Here is an 18996-nt window from a genome sequence, read left to right as displayed (position 1 = left end):
TAAGTTCATGCAGTTTAGTCTCGTACCCCCAGCTTTGCTGTCTCATACCCCCTAAGGGGTACAGGCACCCTTAGTTAAGAACCACTGGTATACATACAGTAGTATTAATAGTAGTAGTGGTGGCAGTAATGAATGAACCATACACTGACTATGACTCTCATACCTAAGGTAGTAGGTATGATAAGTCATAATTTAAAACACCATATCAAATATTAGAGGAACTCACCTGTTTCAGAACTTGTTCAACAAAATTCTTGTAAACTTCATCAACTGCTTTTTCTAGTGCTGGGGATTCTGTATCTTGTGCGTATCGACCCTCTAGAAAAGCGAGGAAGACAGGAAATGTGAAGCATGATATTGATGTTGCTAATTGAGTAAAATCACGAATGTCCCATTCCCGTCCTAGACTTGTGATCAGTTGCCGTGTGACTTCCCTCACTTCTACAATATTTAGCGTCACCTGGAAATTAAGATTATAGAATAATCAACCAATCAGTTTACAGTACAGTGTTTAGTGCATATGTTATTCAAAGTTGTTATTAATCAATTGCATTAAATGCTCTTGTTCAGTATGAAGGTACTTTTTTTTTTTTTTTCAACAAGTCGGCCGTCTCCCACCGAGGCAGGGTGACCCAAAAAAAAAAAAGAAAGAAAATCCCCAAAAAGAAAATACTTTCATCATCATTCAACACTTTCACCACACTCGCACATTATCACTGTTTTTGCAGAGGTGCTCAGAATACAACAGTCTAGAAGCATACACATATAAAGATACACAACATATCCCTCCAAACTGCCAATATCCCAAACCCCTCCTTTAAAGTGCAGGCATTGTACTTCCCATTTCCAGGATTCAAGTCCGACTATATGAAAATGAAGGTACTACTGAGTTCAATTCCATTATCAGATACTACGGGCAGGGCCCCACTTTACAGTGTTCCACTAATACAGTGGACCCCCGGTTAACGATTTTAATCCGTGCAAGAGGGCTCATCGTTATGCGAAATAATCGTTATGCGAATTAATTTTCCCCATAAGAAATAATGGAAATAAAATTAATCCGTGCAAGACGCCCAAAAGTATGAAAAAAAATTTTTTTTACCACATGAAATGTTAATTTTAATACACACAAACTGAAAAAGGCATGCACAATTACATGACACTTACTTTTATTGAAGATCTGGTGATGATTGATGGGATGGGAGGAGGGGAGAGCATTATCTTCTTACTGTTTAGAAGGGGAATCCCCTTCCATTAGGACTTGAGGTAGCAAGTCCTTTTCTGGGGTTACTTCCCTTCTTCTTTTAATGCCACTAGGACCAGCTTCAGAGTCACTGGACCTCTGTCGCACAACAAATCTGTCCATAGAGCTCTGTACCTCCCGTTTCTTCAAGACTTTCCTAAAATGGGCCATAACATTGTCATTGAAATAGTCACAAGCACGGCTTGCAACAGCTGTGTCAGGGTGATTTTCATCTATAAAGGTTTGCAGTTCAAACCACTCTGCACACATTTCCTTAATCTTTGAAGTAGGCACAATGGATTCCACAACTGGCATAGGCTTCTCAGGGTTAGCCCCAAACCCTTCAAAATCTTTCTTAATTTCCATACTAATTCTCACCCTTTTTACCACAGGGTTGGCACTAGAAGCTTTCTTGGGGCCCATGGTCACTTATTTTCCAGAAACACCACCGAAAACACTGTAATAATACGAAATATTCCGAGTGTATGCTTGGATGTTACCGCGGAGGCTGGCTGGTAAACAATGGGACGGCCGGCACATGTGAGGGCACATTGGACGCGTCTCGGACGAAAATCGGTATGCGGGTTTTTAATCGGTATGCGGGGCAAAAATTTTGCGATAAAAGTAATCGTTATGCGGAAAAATCGCTATGCGATGCCATCGTTATGCGGGGGTCCACTGTACAGCAGTTTTCAATTATACCTATTCTTCATTTATTCAGATTTCCTATAATAAATATATTCACCACTCACTATAAGCTAAGGATGGAAACACAGTGGAACCACGGTTTTCGTTTGCTCTGGTTTTCTTCGAATTCAGTTTTTCATGACTTTTTGCGTCAAAATTTTGTCCCAGTTTTTGTTCATCACCTCTGTTTTCGTCGAGTTGACAGTGGTCCGCTGTACCAAATGTGTCTGCCCGCACCCACACAAACCATTCCATGAATTCTGAGTCAGTCTGGCTTTGTGTCTCATCGGTAGAGGGTGGTGGTGGTTGTGATTGTGGTAGAGGGTGGTAGCAATTGTGATGGTGGTAGAGGGTGGTAGTGATTGTGGTAGAGGGTGGTAGTGATGGTGGTAGAGATAATCTCTCCTCCCTCTTCCCTCCTCGCCATCTTCCATATGCCAACAAGAGTCTTCAATAAAGGTGAAAGTGATGTTAAATGTTCATTTATCCAATTCATCAGACCTTTATATTTATTTCTCATTGTTTTCCATATGTAAAACTATAGTTATTCTCTATATAATGTATTTTTTGTTAATACTTTTGGGTGTCTGGAATGGATTAATTATTTTTTATTATTATCACACTGGCCGATTCCCACCAAAGCAGGGTGGCCCGAAAAAGAAAAACTTTCACCATCATTCACTCCATCACTGTCTTGCCAGAAGGGTACTTTACACTACAGTTTTTAAACTGCAACATTAACACCCCTCCTTCAGAGTGCAGGCACTGTACTTCCCATCTCCAGGACTCAAGTCCGGCCTGCCGGTTTCCCTGAACCCCTTCATAAATGTTACTTTGCTCACACTCCAACAGGACGTCAAGTATTAAAAACCATTTGTCTCCATTCACTCCTATCAAACACGCTCATGCATACCTGCTGGAAGTCCAAGCCCCTCGCACACAAAACCTCCTTTACCCCCTCTCTCCAACCTTTCCTAGGCCGACCCCTACCCCGCCTTCCTTCCACTACAGACTGATACACTCTTGAAGTCATTCTGTTTCGCTCCATTCTCTCTACATGTCCGAACCACCTCAACAACCCTTCCTCAGCCCTCTGGACAACAGTTTTGGTAATCCCGCACCTCCTCCTAACTTCCAAACTACGAATTCTCTGCATTATATTCACACCACACATTGCCCTCAGACATGAGGGCAATGTGTGGTAATGTATTCTAAGGTAAGTAATTGTCTACTGTATGTGTATTTTTAGGCCTAGCTTTATTGCTAACTTAATATATGATAGTATAAACATGTTATCAGGCTTTTGTATGCATTTGAAAGTGAAAAATGGCTATGATTTACTTTAAAGTGATTTTCACTTTACAGCACTAGTGCAGAACCTAACCTGCTGTATAAGTGGGGCCCTCCTATATAGTATACTATTCACATATTGACTATGAATGTTGTGTACAAAACCAGCCATTTTATTTTGTCAAGGTTTTGGATTATTATTATACAGTGTTCCCCCGACTTACAAACAGCTCCCAACTCGAACAATTATGTAAGTGTATTTTTGTAAGTGCTACTGTAAGTGTATTTTTGGGGGTCTGAAACGGACTAATCTAATTTACAATATTCCTTATGGGAGCAAATTCGTTCGGTAACGGCACCGGAACAGCCTTCTGGAACGAATTAATATCGTAAGTCGGGGGTCCACTGTATTTTATTTTGGTTGACTTTGGGAATAGCTGGAGTTTTTTTTTTTTCTTGAGCTACCCTCCTCTTTCTTGGATCAAACCTGATCATTCCCCACTGCCTGAGTTCTGCATGACCCTAAAACATTTAATGCTTGCCTGTAAATATAATACAGTAATAGTAATAGTGATAATTGGGTGTCGTTTATCATTAAAAAAATTAAGTTACCTGCAAAAGACTTTTTCTTGCTGGTGATCGGTCTGCAAGGAGGCAAAACATGCGAAACAGTTTGAAGACGGCCTCCTCGGAAAACACAGGAAAATGTCGGTTTAGAACTGTGCCACGGCCCAGGAGCCAAAAATTGTGTTCTAGGGTGTCATGGTGCTTCTTGAGTTCTCCATATGGTGTTGAGCCATCATCTGCTTCCGCCAATACCTATGTTGTGTACCGAAAAGGTGGGCCTATAACTTAACAAATAGAAGATGTAAATATTTTTCAAGCAGTAGAATTTATCATTTTAATGGCACACACTGAAAGGAAGGACAATAGGCAGGTATTGAGGAAAGACAATAGATATTTTATTAGTCTTAAGATAAGACTAAGTTTGCCCGAAATGCTCTGCATGCTAAGGGGTTTTTTGGATACACACTTAAATGTCGCCCATCTTTGTACAAACATTGTATCATGCTAAAATAATCTCTTGAATCTACCCACTGTTGGCTAGACCAAACAATGGGTAGATTCAAGTGATTCTGTACCTATTGTTTGCTCTAGCAAACAATAGGTACAGAAAGCAAGCAAAAAGTATAAAGCCAAAAAAGTACAGAGGAGTAACTAGTAAGTACCTTGGGCCAATATGTAAAGTCCAAACAATAGGTTCTAAGAGCATGCAATAGGTAGAGGTAATGCAAAACAATCACTGAGGAAAATAAGTACTGCACCCACCTCATGGGTAAGGAAGTAAAGATACTGCTCAAAATTCAGGTGTTTACAGCTGATTATTATTATTATTATTATAATCAAGGGGGAAGCGCTAAACCCGGAGGATTATACAGCGCCTGGGGGGGGGGATGTGGAAGGCATTCAGGCTTAATTCGGGGAACTGGAGCACAGATCCAATTCTCTAAATCAAGAGCCCCTCACCAACATCAAGGAACCTTCCTTGAGGGGTGTTTACAGCTGAGATATTCTTCAATACAGTTTTCCACATGTCTGTCCACCCTGAGGAGCACTCCCACATTCTGTGTCAGCACCTGTGCAACAAGTATTATTATTATTATTATTATTATTATTATTATTATTATTATCACTGTTACTACTACTACTAAATACTCCTACAACCAGTAACTACTGCTAACTTCTACTACTACTACTGGTAGGAAGCACTACAGCACCTGGGAAAAATGGCAGGCAATCAGATTTGAACGGAGGAAGAGTAAGTAAGTTTATTCAGGTATACACAAATACAGTTACATAGAATTATCATACATAGCAGCATATGTGTAGAGAGCCTATTATTATTATTATTAAAATCAAAAAAGAGAAGCGCTAAGCCACAAGGGCTATACAGCGCTGCAGTAGAGAGCCTAGGATAACCCAAAAAAGTCAGACAGAGTGACTTATTTCCATTGGGGTCCTTTTACCTTATTATTATAATATAAAGGTTATATTTTTTATTATTCTATAATGAAGATAACATCTTATTATCATACTAAAAAGACTATCTACTACACGAGGGTCATTAAGACTATCTACAATACGAGGGTCATTACTAGGAATAAGGTAAAATTTACACGTATGTTAGATAAAAAATAGAAAATCATTCCCCTCTCTTTCTGTAGCTACATTCATCAGACACCTTTTGGCACTCTTCTTGAACTGGTTCATGCTATGACTGGCTTTGACGTGTGCGGGCAGTCTGTTCCATTCCTTTATTGTTGTACAATAAAAGGTGTTTGAAGCCTGGCCAATGACTGTGGGTACTACAAAGTTGTGCTCTCTCCCCCTTGTACTGTGATTGCTTTGGTTCCCAACCTTGACAAAATTGACAGCAAGATATTCTGGACACTGTGAGCAATTTTATAAACATGATTTAGCTTCAGTTGTTTTACTCTGTCTTCAACATTCAGCATATCCAACTGCTGTAATTCATCCTGGCCTACATGTTCTCTTGGTCCCAGCCCCAGGATGAATCTTACGATTTTGTTCTGGGTGATTTGAAGTCTATCTTTCAGTTTTAAGTAATCTAATTCCTTGGATGAAGAGCCCTCCAGCAGCATCACTCTTTCACCACCTCCCTTGATAGTTTAAACTTGATAATAAGCAAATAGTGTATGAGTGTGTAGTCGCTTATTTGTGGTTGCAGGGGTCGATTCACAGTTCCTGGCCCCACCTCTTTGCAGGTTGCCATTAGGTCCACTCTCTCCCTGCTCCATGAGCTTTATCATACCTCTTCTTAAGGCTATGTACGGATCCTGCTTGCAGTACATCACTCTCCAGATTGTTCCACTTCCTGACAACCCTATGACTGAAGAAATACTTCCTAACATCCCTGTGACTCATCTGAGTTTTCAACTTCAGTTGTATTATTATTATTATTATTATTATTATTATTATTATTATTATTATTATTATTATTATTATTATTATAAAAAAGAAGCGCTAAACCACTTCAGTTGTAGCCCCTTGTTGCTGTGTCCCATCTCTGAAACATTCTGTTCTTATCCACCTTGTTAATTCCTCTCAGTGTTTTATAAAATATGTCGTTATCATGTCCACCCCTATCCCTTCTGTCCTTCATTGTTGTCAGGTCGATTTCCCTTAACCTCTCCTCGTAAGCCATACCTCTTAGCTCTGGGACTAGTTTTGTTGCAAACCTTTGCACTCTAATTTCTTGACGTGCTTGACCAGGTGTGGGTTCCTTACTGGTGCTGCTCCAGTATGGACCTAACGTACACGGTGTTTAACGTCTTGAATGAGAATGTGTACTCACCGAATTGTGGCTGCAGGGGTCGATTCGTAGCTCCTGGCCCTGCCTCTTCACTGGTCGCTACTAGGTTCACTCTCCCTCCTCCATGAGCTTTATCATACCTCTTCTTAAAGCTATGTATGGATCCTGCCTCCACTACATCACTCTCCAGATTGTTCCACTTCCTGACAACTCTGTGGCTGAAGATATACGCACTTCCTAACATCCCTGTGACTTTTGAGTTTTCTATTTCCAGTTGTGACCCCTTGTTGCTGTGTCACATCTGGGAAACATTCTGTCCTTATCCACACACACACACCGTGTACGTCAGGCCCATATTGGAGTATGCAGCACCTGTTTGGAACCCACACTTGATCAAGCACGTCAAGAAATTAGAGAAAGTGCAAAGGTTTGCGACAAGGTTAGTTCCAGAGCTCAGGGGAATGTCTTACGAAGAAAGGTTAAGGGAAATCGGCCTGACGACACTGGAGCACAGGAGGGTCAGGGGATATGATAACGACATACAAAATACTGCGTGGAATAGATAAGGTGGACAGAGCACCGTGTCTTCCTTTGCAGATGACACCCGAATCTGCATAACAGTGTCTTCCATTGTAGACACTGCAAAGCTCCAGGCGGACATCAACCAAATCTTTCATTGGGCTGCAGAAAACAATATGAAGTTCAACGATGAGAAATTTCAATTACTCCGGTATGGTAAACGTGAGGAAATTAAAACTTTATCAGAGTATGAAACAAATTCCAACCACACAATAGAGAGAAAAAGTAACGTCAAAGACCTGGGAGTGATCATGTCGGAGGATCTCACCTTCAAGGACCATAACATTGTATCAATCGCATCTGCTAGAAAAATGACAGGATGGATAATGAGAACCTTCAAAACTAGAGATGCCAAGCCCATGATGACACTCTTCAGGTCGCTAGTTCTATCTAGGCTGGAATATTGCTGCATACTAACAGCACCTTTCAAGGCAGGTGAAATTGCTGATCTAGAAAATGTACAGAGAACCTTCACGGCGCGTATAGCGGAGATAAAACACCTCAATTACTGGGAGCGCTTGAGGTTCCTGAACCTGTATTCCCTGGAACGCAGGTGGGAGAGATACATGATTATATCCTAGAGGGACTAGTACCAAACTTGCACACGAAAATCACTCACAACGAAAGCAAAAGACTGGCAGACGATGCAACATCCCCTCAATGAACACCCTACCTGAAAGCTCTAGAACTGCAGACACATTCATCACCTTCAAAACTACCGTTAGACAACATCTTATCTCCCTGATACACCCCGACAACTAACTACATGAAAACCACCTGTTCACACTTACACTCACTCACCCACTTGACTATAAGCACAGAAATACGAATCTTAATCATAAAATAATGAATCCTAACTAGTCATAAGTTTGCCTGTGATACTACAATATAGAACCTGCGTATTGTGCCAAAACAAAAGCATTTACATTGCTAAACTCACAAACTATAATGTAGTCACTTAGCCTTAATACCAACTTACTCCATAATCTGTATTAATTTAGAGTTAAGATTTAATCTAAGTCTGCCCGAAATGCCTAGCCATGCTAGGTGTCCTAGTGGCCCTCTCTGTAATTAGTATTTTATAACATGTAAACCACACAATATCCAAAACCTGTAAACCACGCATTGTAATCTTTATAGAGAATAAACTTGATTGATTGATTGATTGATTGAATGAAAAGCAGGGGTGTAACTAGCACGTTAAGAGACAACATAATATGTGTCAGGGGTCCTAGACTGATCAACTGCCTCCCAGCATACATAAGGGGGATTACCAATAGACCCCTGGTTGTCTTCAAGCAGGCACTGGACAAGCACCTAAAGTCGGTACCTGACCAGCCGGGCTGTGGTTCGTACGTTGGATTGTGTGCAGCCAGCAGTAACAGCCTGGTTGATCAGGCCCTGATCCACCATGAGGCATGGTCACAGACCGGGCCGCGGGGGCGTTGACCCCCGGAACTCTCTGCGTGTAAACTCCAGGTAGAGACAGGATGTTCCAGAGAGGGGTCACAGAGACAAGGGGTCACAACTGGAAGGTGAAGATTCAGACGAGCCACAAGGATGTTAGGAAGTATTTCTTCAGTCATAGAGTCAGGAAGTGGAATAGCCTAGCAAGTGATGTAGTGGAGGCAGCAACCATAGATAGCTTTAAGACGAGGTACGACAAAGCTCAGGGAGCAGAGAGAGAGGACCTAGTAGCGATCAGTGAAAAGGCGGGGCCAGGAGCTGAGTCTCGACCCCTGCAACCACAATTAGGTGAGTACACCGTGTGTGTGTGTGAGAGATGTGGGGGGGGGGTACCCGCATGGTAAGCAGCGGTCATGTGTGGCTCCTCCAGCCTCTGGCTCTCACCCAGTCAGGATGGTTCCTTAAGTGGTCGAGCACCTCTGCTTCCCACTCATCCTCCTCTTCTTTTTCCTCCACTTATATTCTTTCTACTATTCTTGTACACTTCCTCCTTGTACTCTTCCTCTCTTTCCTCCTCCTCTGAACCTTTCTCCTACCTGCACCGACAGTGTATTAAACATACAAGATGCTTAGCATCATCATTTCATCAGTCACTGTCATCATAACAATCATCCCCCTCAACGAAGGTTTCTTGATGCTGGTGAGGGACTCTTGATCTATAAATAACAAAAAGGCACAATACCGTGACTGGAACGATACACAAATAACCCGCACATAAAAGACAGAAGCTTACGACGACGTTTCGGTCCGACTTGGACCATTGACAAAGTGACTTTGTCAATGGTCCAAGTCGGGCCGAAACGTCGTCGTAAGCTTCTGTCTTTTATGTGCGGGTTATTTGTGTACTCTTGATCTATGGAAGTGGACTTGTGCTTCAATTCCTTGAATTAAATCTGAATTGTCTTCCATTTACCCAGACGTTGTATGATCCCTATTGGTTTAACGCTCCCCCCCCCCGCAAATATACTAATTACCATTCATCATTAATCATCACCACAAACAGTGTATCTTCTAGCTCGGTGTTCGAGTGTTCGGGTCACGACCGAGAAGACCTGGGTTCGAATTCTGTGCGAGTGTCGTTATGCCCCTCTTTCCCTAGTAGTCAATAAATACCCAGGTGCGGAGTGTCTGCTGTTGTAAGTGAAGAGTTGTTCTATGAAATAAGTTACCTTCACCTTCCCCTTATCAAACCTGATTGCCTCTTTACGCACCATGCACAAGCCCTACGGGTTCAGCACTTTCTCATTAATAATAATGGTGGGAGACTTCAGGTACATAGTGAGTCATGAGTGTGGTGTTCTCAGCTGTTGATAACAAGAGTGGTTATACTGATACTCTCTTGGGGCCTCATGGCTTCCTTATCTCTCTCTCTACCATTCACTAATGTTACATTTTACCCATTATTATTATTATTTATTATTATTATTATTATTATTATTATTATTATTATTATTATTATTATTAGTGACTTAATCCCGCAATGTCATGCAACTGCCGGGGCACAGTAAGTAATCTGGTTCTATCAAATCAAGGGAAGGGTGGCCCCCAGTTCCTCAGATGAAGAACCCTTCCCCATAAAGGGAACTTTAGAGCTGGAGCTCGTGTGTCTCAATATACTGTACGTTGTGTACATTGATCTGAAGGAAATTCGGAGATTTCCAAGCCTGAACCGTAAGTCATGCAGCATGCACTAACATTATCAGGTGGTTTATGTTTTGAGCATATATATGTATGTATATATATATATATATATATATATATATATATATATATATATATATATATATATATATATATATATTCGGTGTTATGATTACTCTCAAATCCGTTTCCCTGTATACTTTGCGTAGCCTTTTGTTTCGTAGTTTATACTCTGTATCTGGTTCTCCACGGGTCCATCCTCTCCAGCATTCTTTGATCCTTTTGAGCGCTTTAATTTGTACCCCTGTCTTTTTTTTTCAGTTTATATCACTCTCTGGTCTGGTATTGTATCAAATGCCTTCACACGATACAAGAAAAGGCAGTCTCCCAAGCCTTGTCTCTCTTTCCGTCATTCTTTCATTCAATTCTGGGGGGGGGGTAGAAATGAGCAAAATTAAATTGTAATTCAGTCTGAGTAGTGTACAACAATTATCATGTAGTGCAGCGTACGTGGGTGAAGCGATGACTTCGATCATATTGGTGTTTATTTTTAGTGGTAAATGTGTATGTGATGTGCATCACCGGTGCCGCTTGTGGTGGTGGACGTTTAATAGAGGGAGCGGGATTCTCCAAACTCCAAAACATGAATGTTGGCATGTTTGTAAGCGTTAGTAGTGATAGTGACTGCTTGTATCATGGTCTCCTGGTAACCTGACACTAACAGTCCCATGACTGGCGGCGACGGCTTGGCTAGAGGTTAAGTACTCCTTCCTTGCATCTTGTCACGTCTCTTATTGTAATGTCGTTTCCTATCCCCGAATTGACCACCAGAGTCGCACCTGTGTCAATAAAAATTATTTGTACAATCTTTTACAATAGCTTCAATAAAAAGTAGGACAATGCCTTAATGTGGTGCAGTATGTGACTGGAGTGGAGTATTTAGTTTAATATGTTTATTATGCACCCCATACCCATCCTGTGGGCGGTAGTCAAAAGATTACAGAGGTACATAATTGGTCCAGGGACTGGACTCCAAAGTTTTGATAGCTGAGCAAGTTACAGAGGTAATGAACTCACAATTTACAAAGGTAATGAACTCACAATTTACAAAGGTAATGAACTCACAATTTACAAAGGTAATGAACTCCAGGTAAGTCTGGTCACAATCATGACAAGTTACAAAGGTATTTACAGATTACAGAGGTACGTAATGGGTCCAGGGACTGGGCCCCCAAAGTTTTGATAGCCGAACTAGGTACAAAGGTAATGAGCTCACAAGTTACAAAGGTAATGAATTCTGTAGAATGGTTACTTACGTTTATACTTTGGCTACAATCATGAACAAATTATAGAGTAATGAGCAATTCACACTTCCACACCCGGTCACAACTGTAATGAGTTATTGGTGCAAATATTGATTGTTGAGTCACACACACCACACACACACACACACACACACACACACACACACACACACACACACACACACACACACACACACACACACACACACACACACACACACACACACACTTGTGTTTTAGTGTCTGGGACGGTGCCCACGACAAGTATTTGTGTAACCACACATACTAAAGCAAATAGCAGGGCATATACACTCAAAGTTTAACTTGATACCTAACCTTAGGGGTTCATTTAGTATTCTCGATATTAATGTAAAAATAAAACGCGGCTTCAATGACCCACTTGGATTCAGTAGTATTTCAAAAACTAACAACTTCTTGATTACTTGCCATATAATGTTATCAACTGTGTTGTGATTCAAGTTATAAGTTACTTTATTTTCTTCTAAAAAAATAAAACTGATATAGATAGCTACTTAATGCTCAGGTAAAGTGATGTTGAAAACTAATTCAGCATGCAGGCTGTTGCAGTATTTCCTAGATTATTATTATAATCAAGGGGGAAGCGCTAAACCCGGAGGATTATACAGCGCCTGGGGGGTGGGGGATGTGGAAGGTATTCAGGCTTAATTAATAATAATATCTTTATTTTACTACAAGTACATGTACAAGGTATACAGTCCTAGCTGACAACAATGACATACTACTATATAGAAAGTCCCTTGTTATGCTCCGCATTTCGGGCAAATTAGGTCAGTGTCCCAGGATGCGACCCACACCAGTCACTAACACCCAGGTACCCATTTTACTGATAGGGAACATAGACAACAGGTGGAAAGAAACGCGTCCAATGTTTCTACTCTGGCTGGGAATCGAACCCAGACCCTCGCCGTGTGAAGCGAGAGCGTTAATCACCAGGCCACCGGGGAACTGGAGAACAGATCCAATTCCCTAAATCAAGAGCCCCTCACCAACATTAAGGAACCTTCCTTGAGGGGAGTATTCCCTAGAATGTGCATTAAATTCCCTGATTTGTGATGGCTGCTACAATGTTAAGGTAGGAAAGATGTGTGCTACTTGAGGTATTCAAACCATACCCCGGCCGGGATTGAACCCGCGGTCAGAGAGTCTCAAAACTCCAGCCCGTCGCGTTATGGTTTGTTTGCAATCGTGTCATTACGATTTCGTGAGTCTTGAGGTATTCAACAATGAAGTGCAGTGAGCAGGTCTGGTCATAGCTACTGTATGGTTTGTATAAGCTGGTAAAGGTGTTGTGACTGGTCTCATGTTATTTTCTGATTGACTTTATTCGGTTATCCTAGGTTAACTGCAAAATTTTGGATTATCCTAAATCTACAAAAATAATAAGCTGCCTTAGGCTAAATGTACATATTTTATCACACACAACCAGTTCCTAAGGGAAGCCACTTTGATAGGCAGAGGCGGACAGGGTCTTAAACCGGCCCAGGCATCGTCACCTATCAGGTCGACTGACCGCTGCCAGTGTGATACTAACAGACTGCTAACTGCTGAGGACCAAAGGCATGTTTTCATTGCTCAGCTAAGGAGCGTTCCATTGCAATTTCAGTCTTTGTTCAGCGGCTATGACTTGAATTTTTCTTGACTTTTTTTTTTTTTTTTTTTTTTACCCAGCCCAGCGGCCCCACCGGCCCAGCGAGCATTGCCCATATGGCTAGTCCGCCTCTGATGATAGCCGATAGGTTTATAAGCCTCGCTTACTTTTAAGTGGCTTACCAGACTTCCGCACACCATACGATCCACGACTTTACTGATACAACTAGTAAGTGAAACTGTACACAAAGCAGGTGAAATCGCAGATCTAGAGAGTGTACAGAGATCCTTTACTGCACGTATAAGTTGTGTCAAGCACCTTAACTACTGGGAACGCTTGGAAGCACTTGTACTCGTTGGAACGCAGGAGGGAGAGATATATCATAATCTACACTTGGAAAATCCTGGAAGGAATGGTCCCAAATCTGCACACAGAAATCACTCCCTACGAAAGTAAAAGACTGGGCAGGCGATGCAAAATGCCCCCAATAAAAAGTAGGGGCGCCATTGGTACACTAAGGGAAAACACCATAAGTGTCCGGGGCCCAAGACTGTTCAACAGCCTCCCATCAAGCATTAGGGGAATTGCCAATAAACCCCTGGCTGCCTTCAAGAGAGAGCTGGACAGATACCTAAAGTCAGTGCCGGATCAGCCGGGTTGTGGCTCGTACGTTGGACTGCGTGCGGCCAGCAGTAACAGCCTAGTTGATCAGGCCCTGATCCATCGGGAGGCCTGGTCATGGACCGGGCCGCGGGGGCGTTGATCCCCGGAATAGCCTCCAGGTATAGAAGAGAGGAGCTTACGACGACGTTTCCTTCTTTTTTTTCTCCTCTGGGTTGTCTTTCTTCTGTCTCGTGATTCTGTTCCTTCATTATTTGTTTCATCTTTTCCCCTTCCTCCCACCTCTGCACTTGCTCTCCCTCTGTGGGCACCTAGGTGCCTTGCAGTGCTCCCCTTTCTTTGTATTTGACTGGCTCCTCCTCCTTACTTCCCCACTACTACTACTGCCACTACTGCTTCTACTACTACCACCACTACCTCTTCCTGCCTATATATACCCGTCTTGCTCCAATTCTGGTTAATGTGACTTTGTAAATGGTCCAAGTCGGCCCGAAACGTCGTCGTAAGTTCCTCTCTTCTATGTGCGGGTTATTTGTGTATCGTTCCAGTCACGGTATTGTGCCTTTTTGTTATTTAAGTGAAACTGGTAAGTATGGGTGGGGGAACCTTTGGTGTACGCGGCTTAGCAAGAGGAAGCTTCATTGCAGTTTTCCAAGCACTTGGTATTTTCCCGCTATTCTACTCTGTTGTTCCTCCGAGAGTTGTCACAAAGTTAAACGGATACTGTCTCCTCTCAGAGTAGTCAGTGCAAACTCTTCAATGGTATAAACCTTGGTAATAAATACCGACAAGTTGGTTTAGAAAGACACGTAAGCAAACACTATAACATATTTATTAGAAAACGTTTCGGTCCTGGAACCTTGATCACGGTTCCAGGACCGAAACGTTTTCTAATAAATATGTTATAGTGTTTGCTTACGTGTCTTTCTAAACCAAACTCTTCAATGCTTATTTGACACACCTGACCTACTCTTATGAGCGAGTGTTGCTCCCAGGATGAGTGACAAGGCTTACACTGTGTGTTTATATATGTGCAGCTGAGGTCACCACCAACTGTGCAACTTTACTTTGATGTAGCAGTTTAATAAGTATATTTGAGATGTTAGGAGTCTAATCAAATAGCCTACTCGTTTAGAAATAAGATTTTAACTACCTATGCAAACCACTATCTGGATAGCCAACCAAGGGAAGACAAGCTAATTATTAGTGAAGAAATTTGCTGTTTTGGTACTATAAATACTGTAATACCTGTATATGTTGTTACTCAAAAAAAAAGGGATTATGGACCAAATAATCAAGTATAAAAAATATACTGTCAAGCAACACGATTTGAACGTTTCCTAGATCCTCTTGACCAAGAGGATCTAGGAAACGTTCAAATCTACACGAATGTCATTAGTTTTGCAGAATGGATTGGAATTATAACATATACTAAGAATAATATCAATAATGCATAAAGGCAATATTCCCTTGATAAAAAGAATAGAAAGGCACAATACCGTGAGACTTTGAACCATACACAAATAACCCGTTTGTGTATTCTCTTGATACGGTGAACGAGAGCGGAGAACCATCAAGAAGACTGAAGAAACTTAATCCACAAAACCAGCGTTCATACTGTACTGCTGCAGTTATTTCAGCGTCATGAGTTATAAAAATCCAACGTTTGAAAGAGGTTGTCTCCCTCCCATAGCATCAGCTGCACCTGGAGTATCAACTACGCCTTCAGTATCAGCACCACCCACAGCATCAGCAGTGGCGGTGCCACGGGGGACTGAACCCCACATAATTTCCAGCTTCCCCAAAATAAAAATAATAGAGCAGCTGCAAGACAAATAACCTAGCCACCCCTTCCAACCAGACTGCCTTCCCTAAGCCCCTCCTATAAACAAATTTTGGAACCGTCCCTGAGCACCACCACTAGCAGCAACAACTTATATATATAAACATATGACAACCATATGACCTGTCTTTGTAATACTCATTTGTGCTTTATAGTTATCTGTTTACAATAATGTTTTATCACTGATTTCATCATTGCTTAGTTAATCTTAAGTTAATTTTAAGCCAGCCCGTAATGCTATGCATATAAGTGGCTTTGGCATGCTGCTCTTACCTGTATTTTTTGTACCTCTGTATGTATGCTCAAATTACTAAATAAATAAATAAATAAACCACTACAAGTGGTAATAATAATGATGGTGATCATTATCATCATCATCACTGGTTGTGAAGTACGCCTTTATAGCTTACCCCTCTTAAATTTCTTACATACCGTTTTAAGGAAACTTCTCCATATACCTTATTTAGGTTAATTTAGATTGTCGTCCGTTAACAGAACGCCAGTAAATATATAACAAAAAAAGGCACAATACCGTGACTGGAAGGATACAAGTCGGACCGAAACGTCGTAAGCTCCTCTCTTCTATGTGCGGGTTATTTGTGCAGTAAATAAAATAATGCATCAAGGCGATAACTTTTGGAGTACTAGCAGAAAGCAGGAATATACCGAGCAGGCTGTACAGTGCCTTAAATAATGACATTTTTCACTCTAGTGTCGACGTCACACTTCTGACACACCTGATGGCCCATTTCTCAAGCATACAGAGTTGCTTAAAAATACATTATGTATCACGCACGCACGAGCACACACGCGCAGTGGTGAGCATAGCTGCCTTCCAAGTAGTTGACTCGGGTCAAATTCAATTCAAAGTTTATTCTCTATAAGGATTACAATGCTGAGTTTACAGAAATTTGGTTATTGTTTGGTTTAACATGTAGTAAAATTGAGATTACAGAGTGTACCACTAGAACGCTTAGCATGGCTAGGCATTTCGGGCATACTTAGTTTAATTCTTTATTTTAAAATATTACAAATTATGAGGTAAGTTGGTATTATGGCTAAGTGACTAAATACTATTTTGTGAGTTTAGCAGTGTGAATGCTTTTGTTTTGGCACAGTATATAGTTTCAGTATTGGAGTATCACAGGATTCATTATATTAAGACTGAGATTAATATTTCTGTTTATGGTCAAATGAGTGTGCGAGTGTAAGTGTGAACCACCAGGTGGTATTCGTGAAGTTAGTTGACGGGGTGTATCAGGGAGATAAGATGTTTTCTAATGGTAGTTTTGAAGGTGATGAATGTGTCTGCATTTCTAGAGTTCTCAGGTAGGGTATTCCAGATTTTAGGGCCTTTGACATACATTGAATTTTTGTAAAGGTTTAGTCGGACACGGGGAATGTCGTGGAGATGTTTGTTTCTGGTGTTATGCCTGTGGGTTCTGTCACAACTATCAAGAAAGCGTTTAAGGTCAAGGTTGATATTAGAGTTTAAGGCCCTGTAGATATAGATTGCACAGTAGTAAGTGTGGATGTACTGAACTGGGAGTAATTTTAGATCTTTGAAGAGTGGGGGGGTGTGCTGCCAGGGATGGGATTTAGTGATTATTCTTACTGCAGCTTTTTGTTGGGTTATTATTGGCTTTAGGTGTGTTGCTGCAGTTGATCCCCAAGCACAAATAGCATAGGTGAGGTATGGATAAATAAGTGAGTGGTATAGTGTGAGAAGGGCATTTTGCGGCACGTAGTATCGTATCTTGGAGAGGATCCCAACCGTTTTGGATACTTTTTTGGCTATATGCTGGATATGGGTGCTGAAATTCAGGTTATTGTCAAGGTATAAGCCTAAGAATTTTCCCCCATTATTTCTGTTAATTAGAGTGTTGTCAATCTTAATGTTAATTTGTGCATCTCCTGCTCTGCTACCAAACATAATATAGTAAGTTTTGTCAGTGTTAAGCGTAAGTTTGTTGGCTGTCATCCAAGTCGATATTTTAATCAGCTCCTCATTCACAATGGTGTTAAGGGTGGCAAGATTAGGGTGAGAGATGACATAAGTCGTGTCATCAGCAAAGAGAATGGGTTTTAGGTGTTGGGATACGTTTGGTAGGTCATTGATGTATATGAGGAAGAGCAGGGGACCAAGGACACTTCCCTGCGGAACTCCAGTATCAAGTGGCCGTGTTGCTGATGCTGTGTCTTTAATGGTGACGTACTGATACCTATTAGTAATGTAAGATTTGAAATAAGCAAGCGCATGGCCTCTTATACCGTAGTGGTCAAGTTTGTGGAGTAGGATTTCGTGGTTTACTGTGTCAAAAGCTTTTCTTAGGTCAATAAAAATTCCTAGTGGATATTCCTTATTTTCCAGTGCTGTGTAAAGCAGATCTAGCATTTTATGATTGCATCATTAGTGCTTTTATTTTTCCTGAATCCAAACTGGCAGGGGTTGAGTATGTTTTGAGCCGTTATAAATGAATACAGTCTCCTGTGCACAAGTTTCTCAAAGATTTTGGATAGCAATGGTAAGTTAGATATTGGCCTATAGTTGTTTAAGTCTGTAGGGTCACCACCTTTATGTATTGGTGTAACCCTTGCCATCTTGAGTAGTTTCGGGAAGGTGCTAGTCTCTATTGACTTGTTAAAAAGTAATGAAATAGCATGCGAAAGGACATGGGGCTAGGAGCTATGACTCGACCCTTGCAACCACAATTAGGTGAGCGCGCGCGCATGCACACACACCAGCGAAGAGGTGGGCCAGGAGCTATGAACCTACCCCTGCAACCACAATTAGGTGAGTACAAACACACATGCAGCTGCGTCACTTGGGATGGGGAGAGTCTGACTAACGTTGACAAAACTTGCTATGGACCACTAACCCAGTGTTTCCTATTGGTCTTCAATGGCTAATGTATTTCCTCACTTGTCAGAACTTGAACGATGTGTGACCCTAACAGCATCAATTTTTTTTTGTGATTATGAAAAAAATAATTGGCTAAGAAGAAAATTAACACAAAAATACAACCCGGAATGGAAATATATTGCGTCATCCGAGTTCTCGACAGTACTACACAGAATATTAATGCTAAACTTGTGGAACACAGAATGCTAATGTTATTCTCTTTAACCCCCCATTTAGAGTCAACCCCAGACATCAACCCAGTATTGTAGTTAGTCTTAATCATGATTTTGCGCAGCACTACGATTTTCACGTTAAAAAATAAATAAAAGAATTTTGGAAACTTGAACAACTTCATATATATTGTGTTGTGAATGGCGCGAATAGCCTGTGTGTACATTCCAGCAAACAGCGAGGGGTGACCCTTGTCCACAGCATATTGATGATACGATACCTTG

General features: G+C 41.3%; 1 protein-coding gene across 2 annotated transcripts in view; it reads right to left on the bottom strand.

The window, feature by feature from the left end:
- The window catches only part of LOC128690953 (differentially expressed in FDCP 6-like), a 64583-nt gene that overhangs the window by 29679 nt on the left and 15908 nt on the right, over positions 1 to 18996 (bottom strand). Inside the window, exons 1-5 of one of the 2 annotated variants that reach the window (XM_070088439.1) lie at positions 10752 to 10835; positions 4788 to 4857; positions 4550 to 4602; positions 3833 to 4039; positions 227 to 460 (exon numbers count right to left, since the gene is read on the bottom strand). In XM_070088439.1, the coding sequence (XP_069944540.1) occupies positions 227 to 460; positions 3833 to 4039; positions 4550 to 4602; positions 4788 to 4857; positions 10752 to 10820 (633 nt within the window). In that variant the 5' untranslated portion in view covers positions 10821 to 10835. Of the gene's footprint in view, positions 1 to 226; positions 461 to 3832; positions 4040 to 4549; positions 4603 to 4787; positions 4858 to 10751; positions 10836 to 18996 lie in introns of those variants that run through there. The other variant, XM_053779749.2, reaches the window with a different exon arrangement.

Source organism: Cherax quadricarinatus, chromosome 24 (genome assembly GCF_038502225.1).
Source record: "Cherax quadricarinatus isolate ZL_2023a chromosome 24, ASM3850222v1, whole genome shotgun sequence".
NCBI lineage: Eukaryota > Metazoa > Arthropoda > Malacostraca > Decapoda > Parastacidae > Cherax > Cherax quadricarinatus.
Note: the sequence above shows the minus strand (reverse complement) of the source record. Positions and strands in the feature narration are given on the sequence as shown.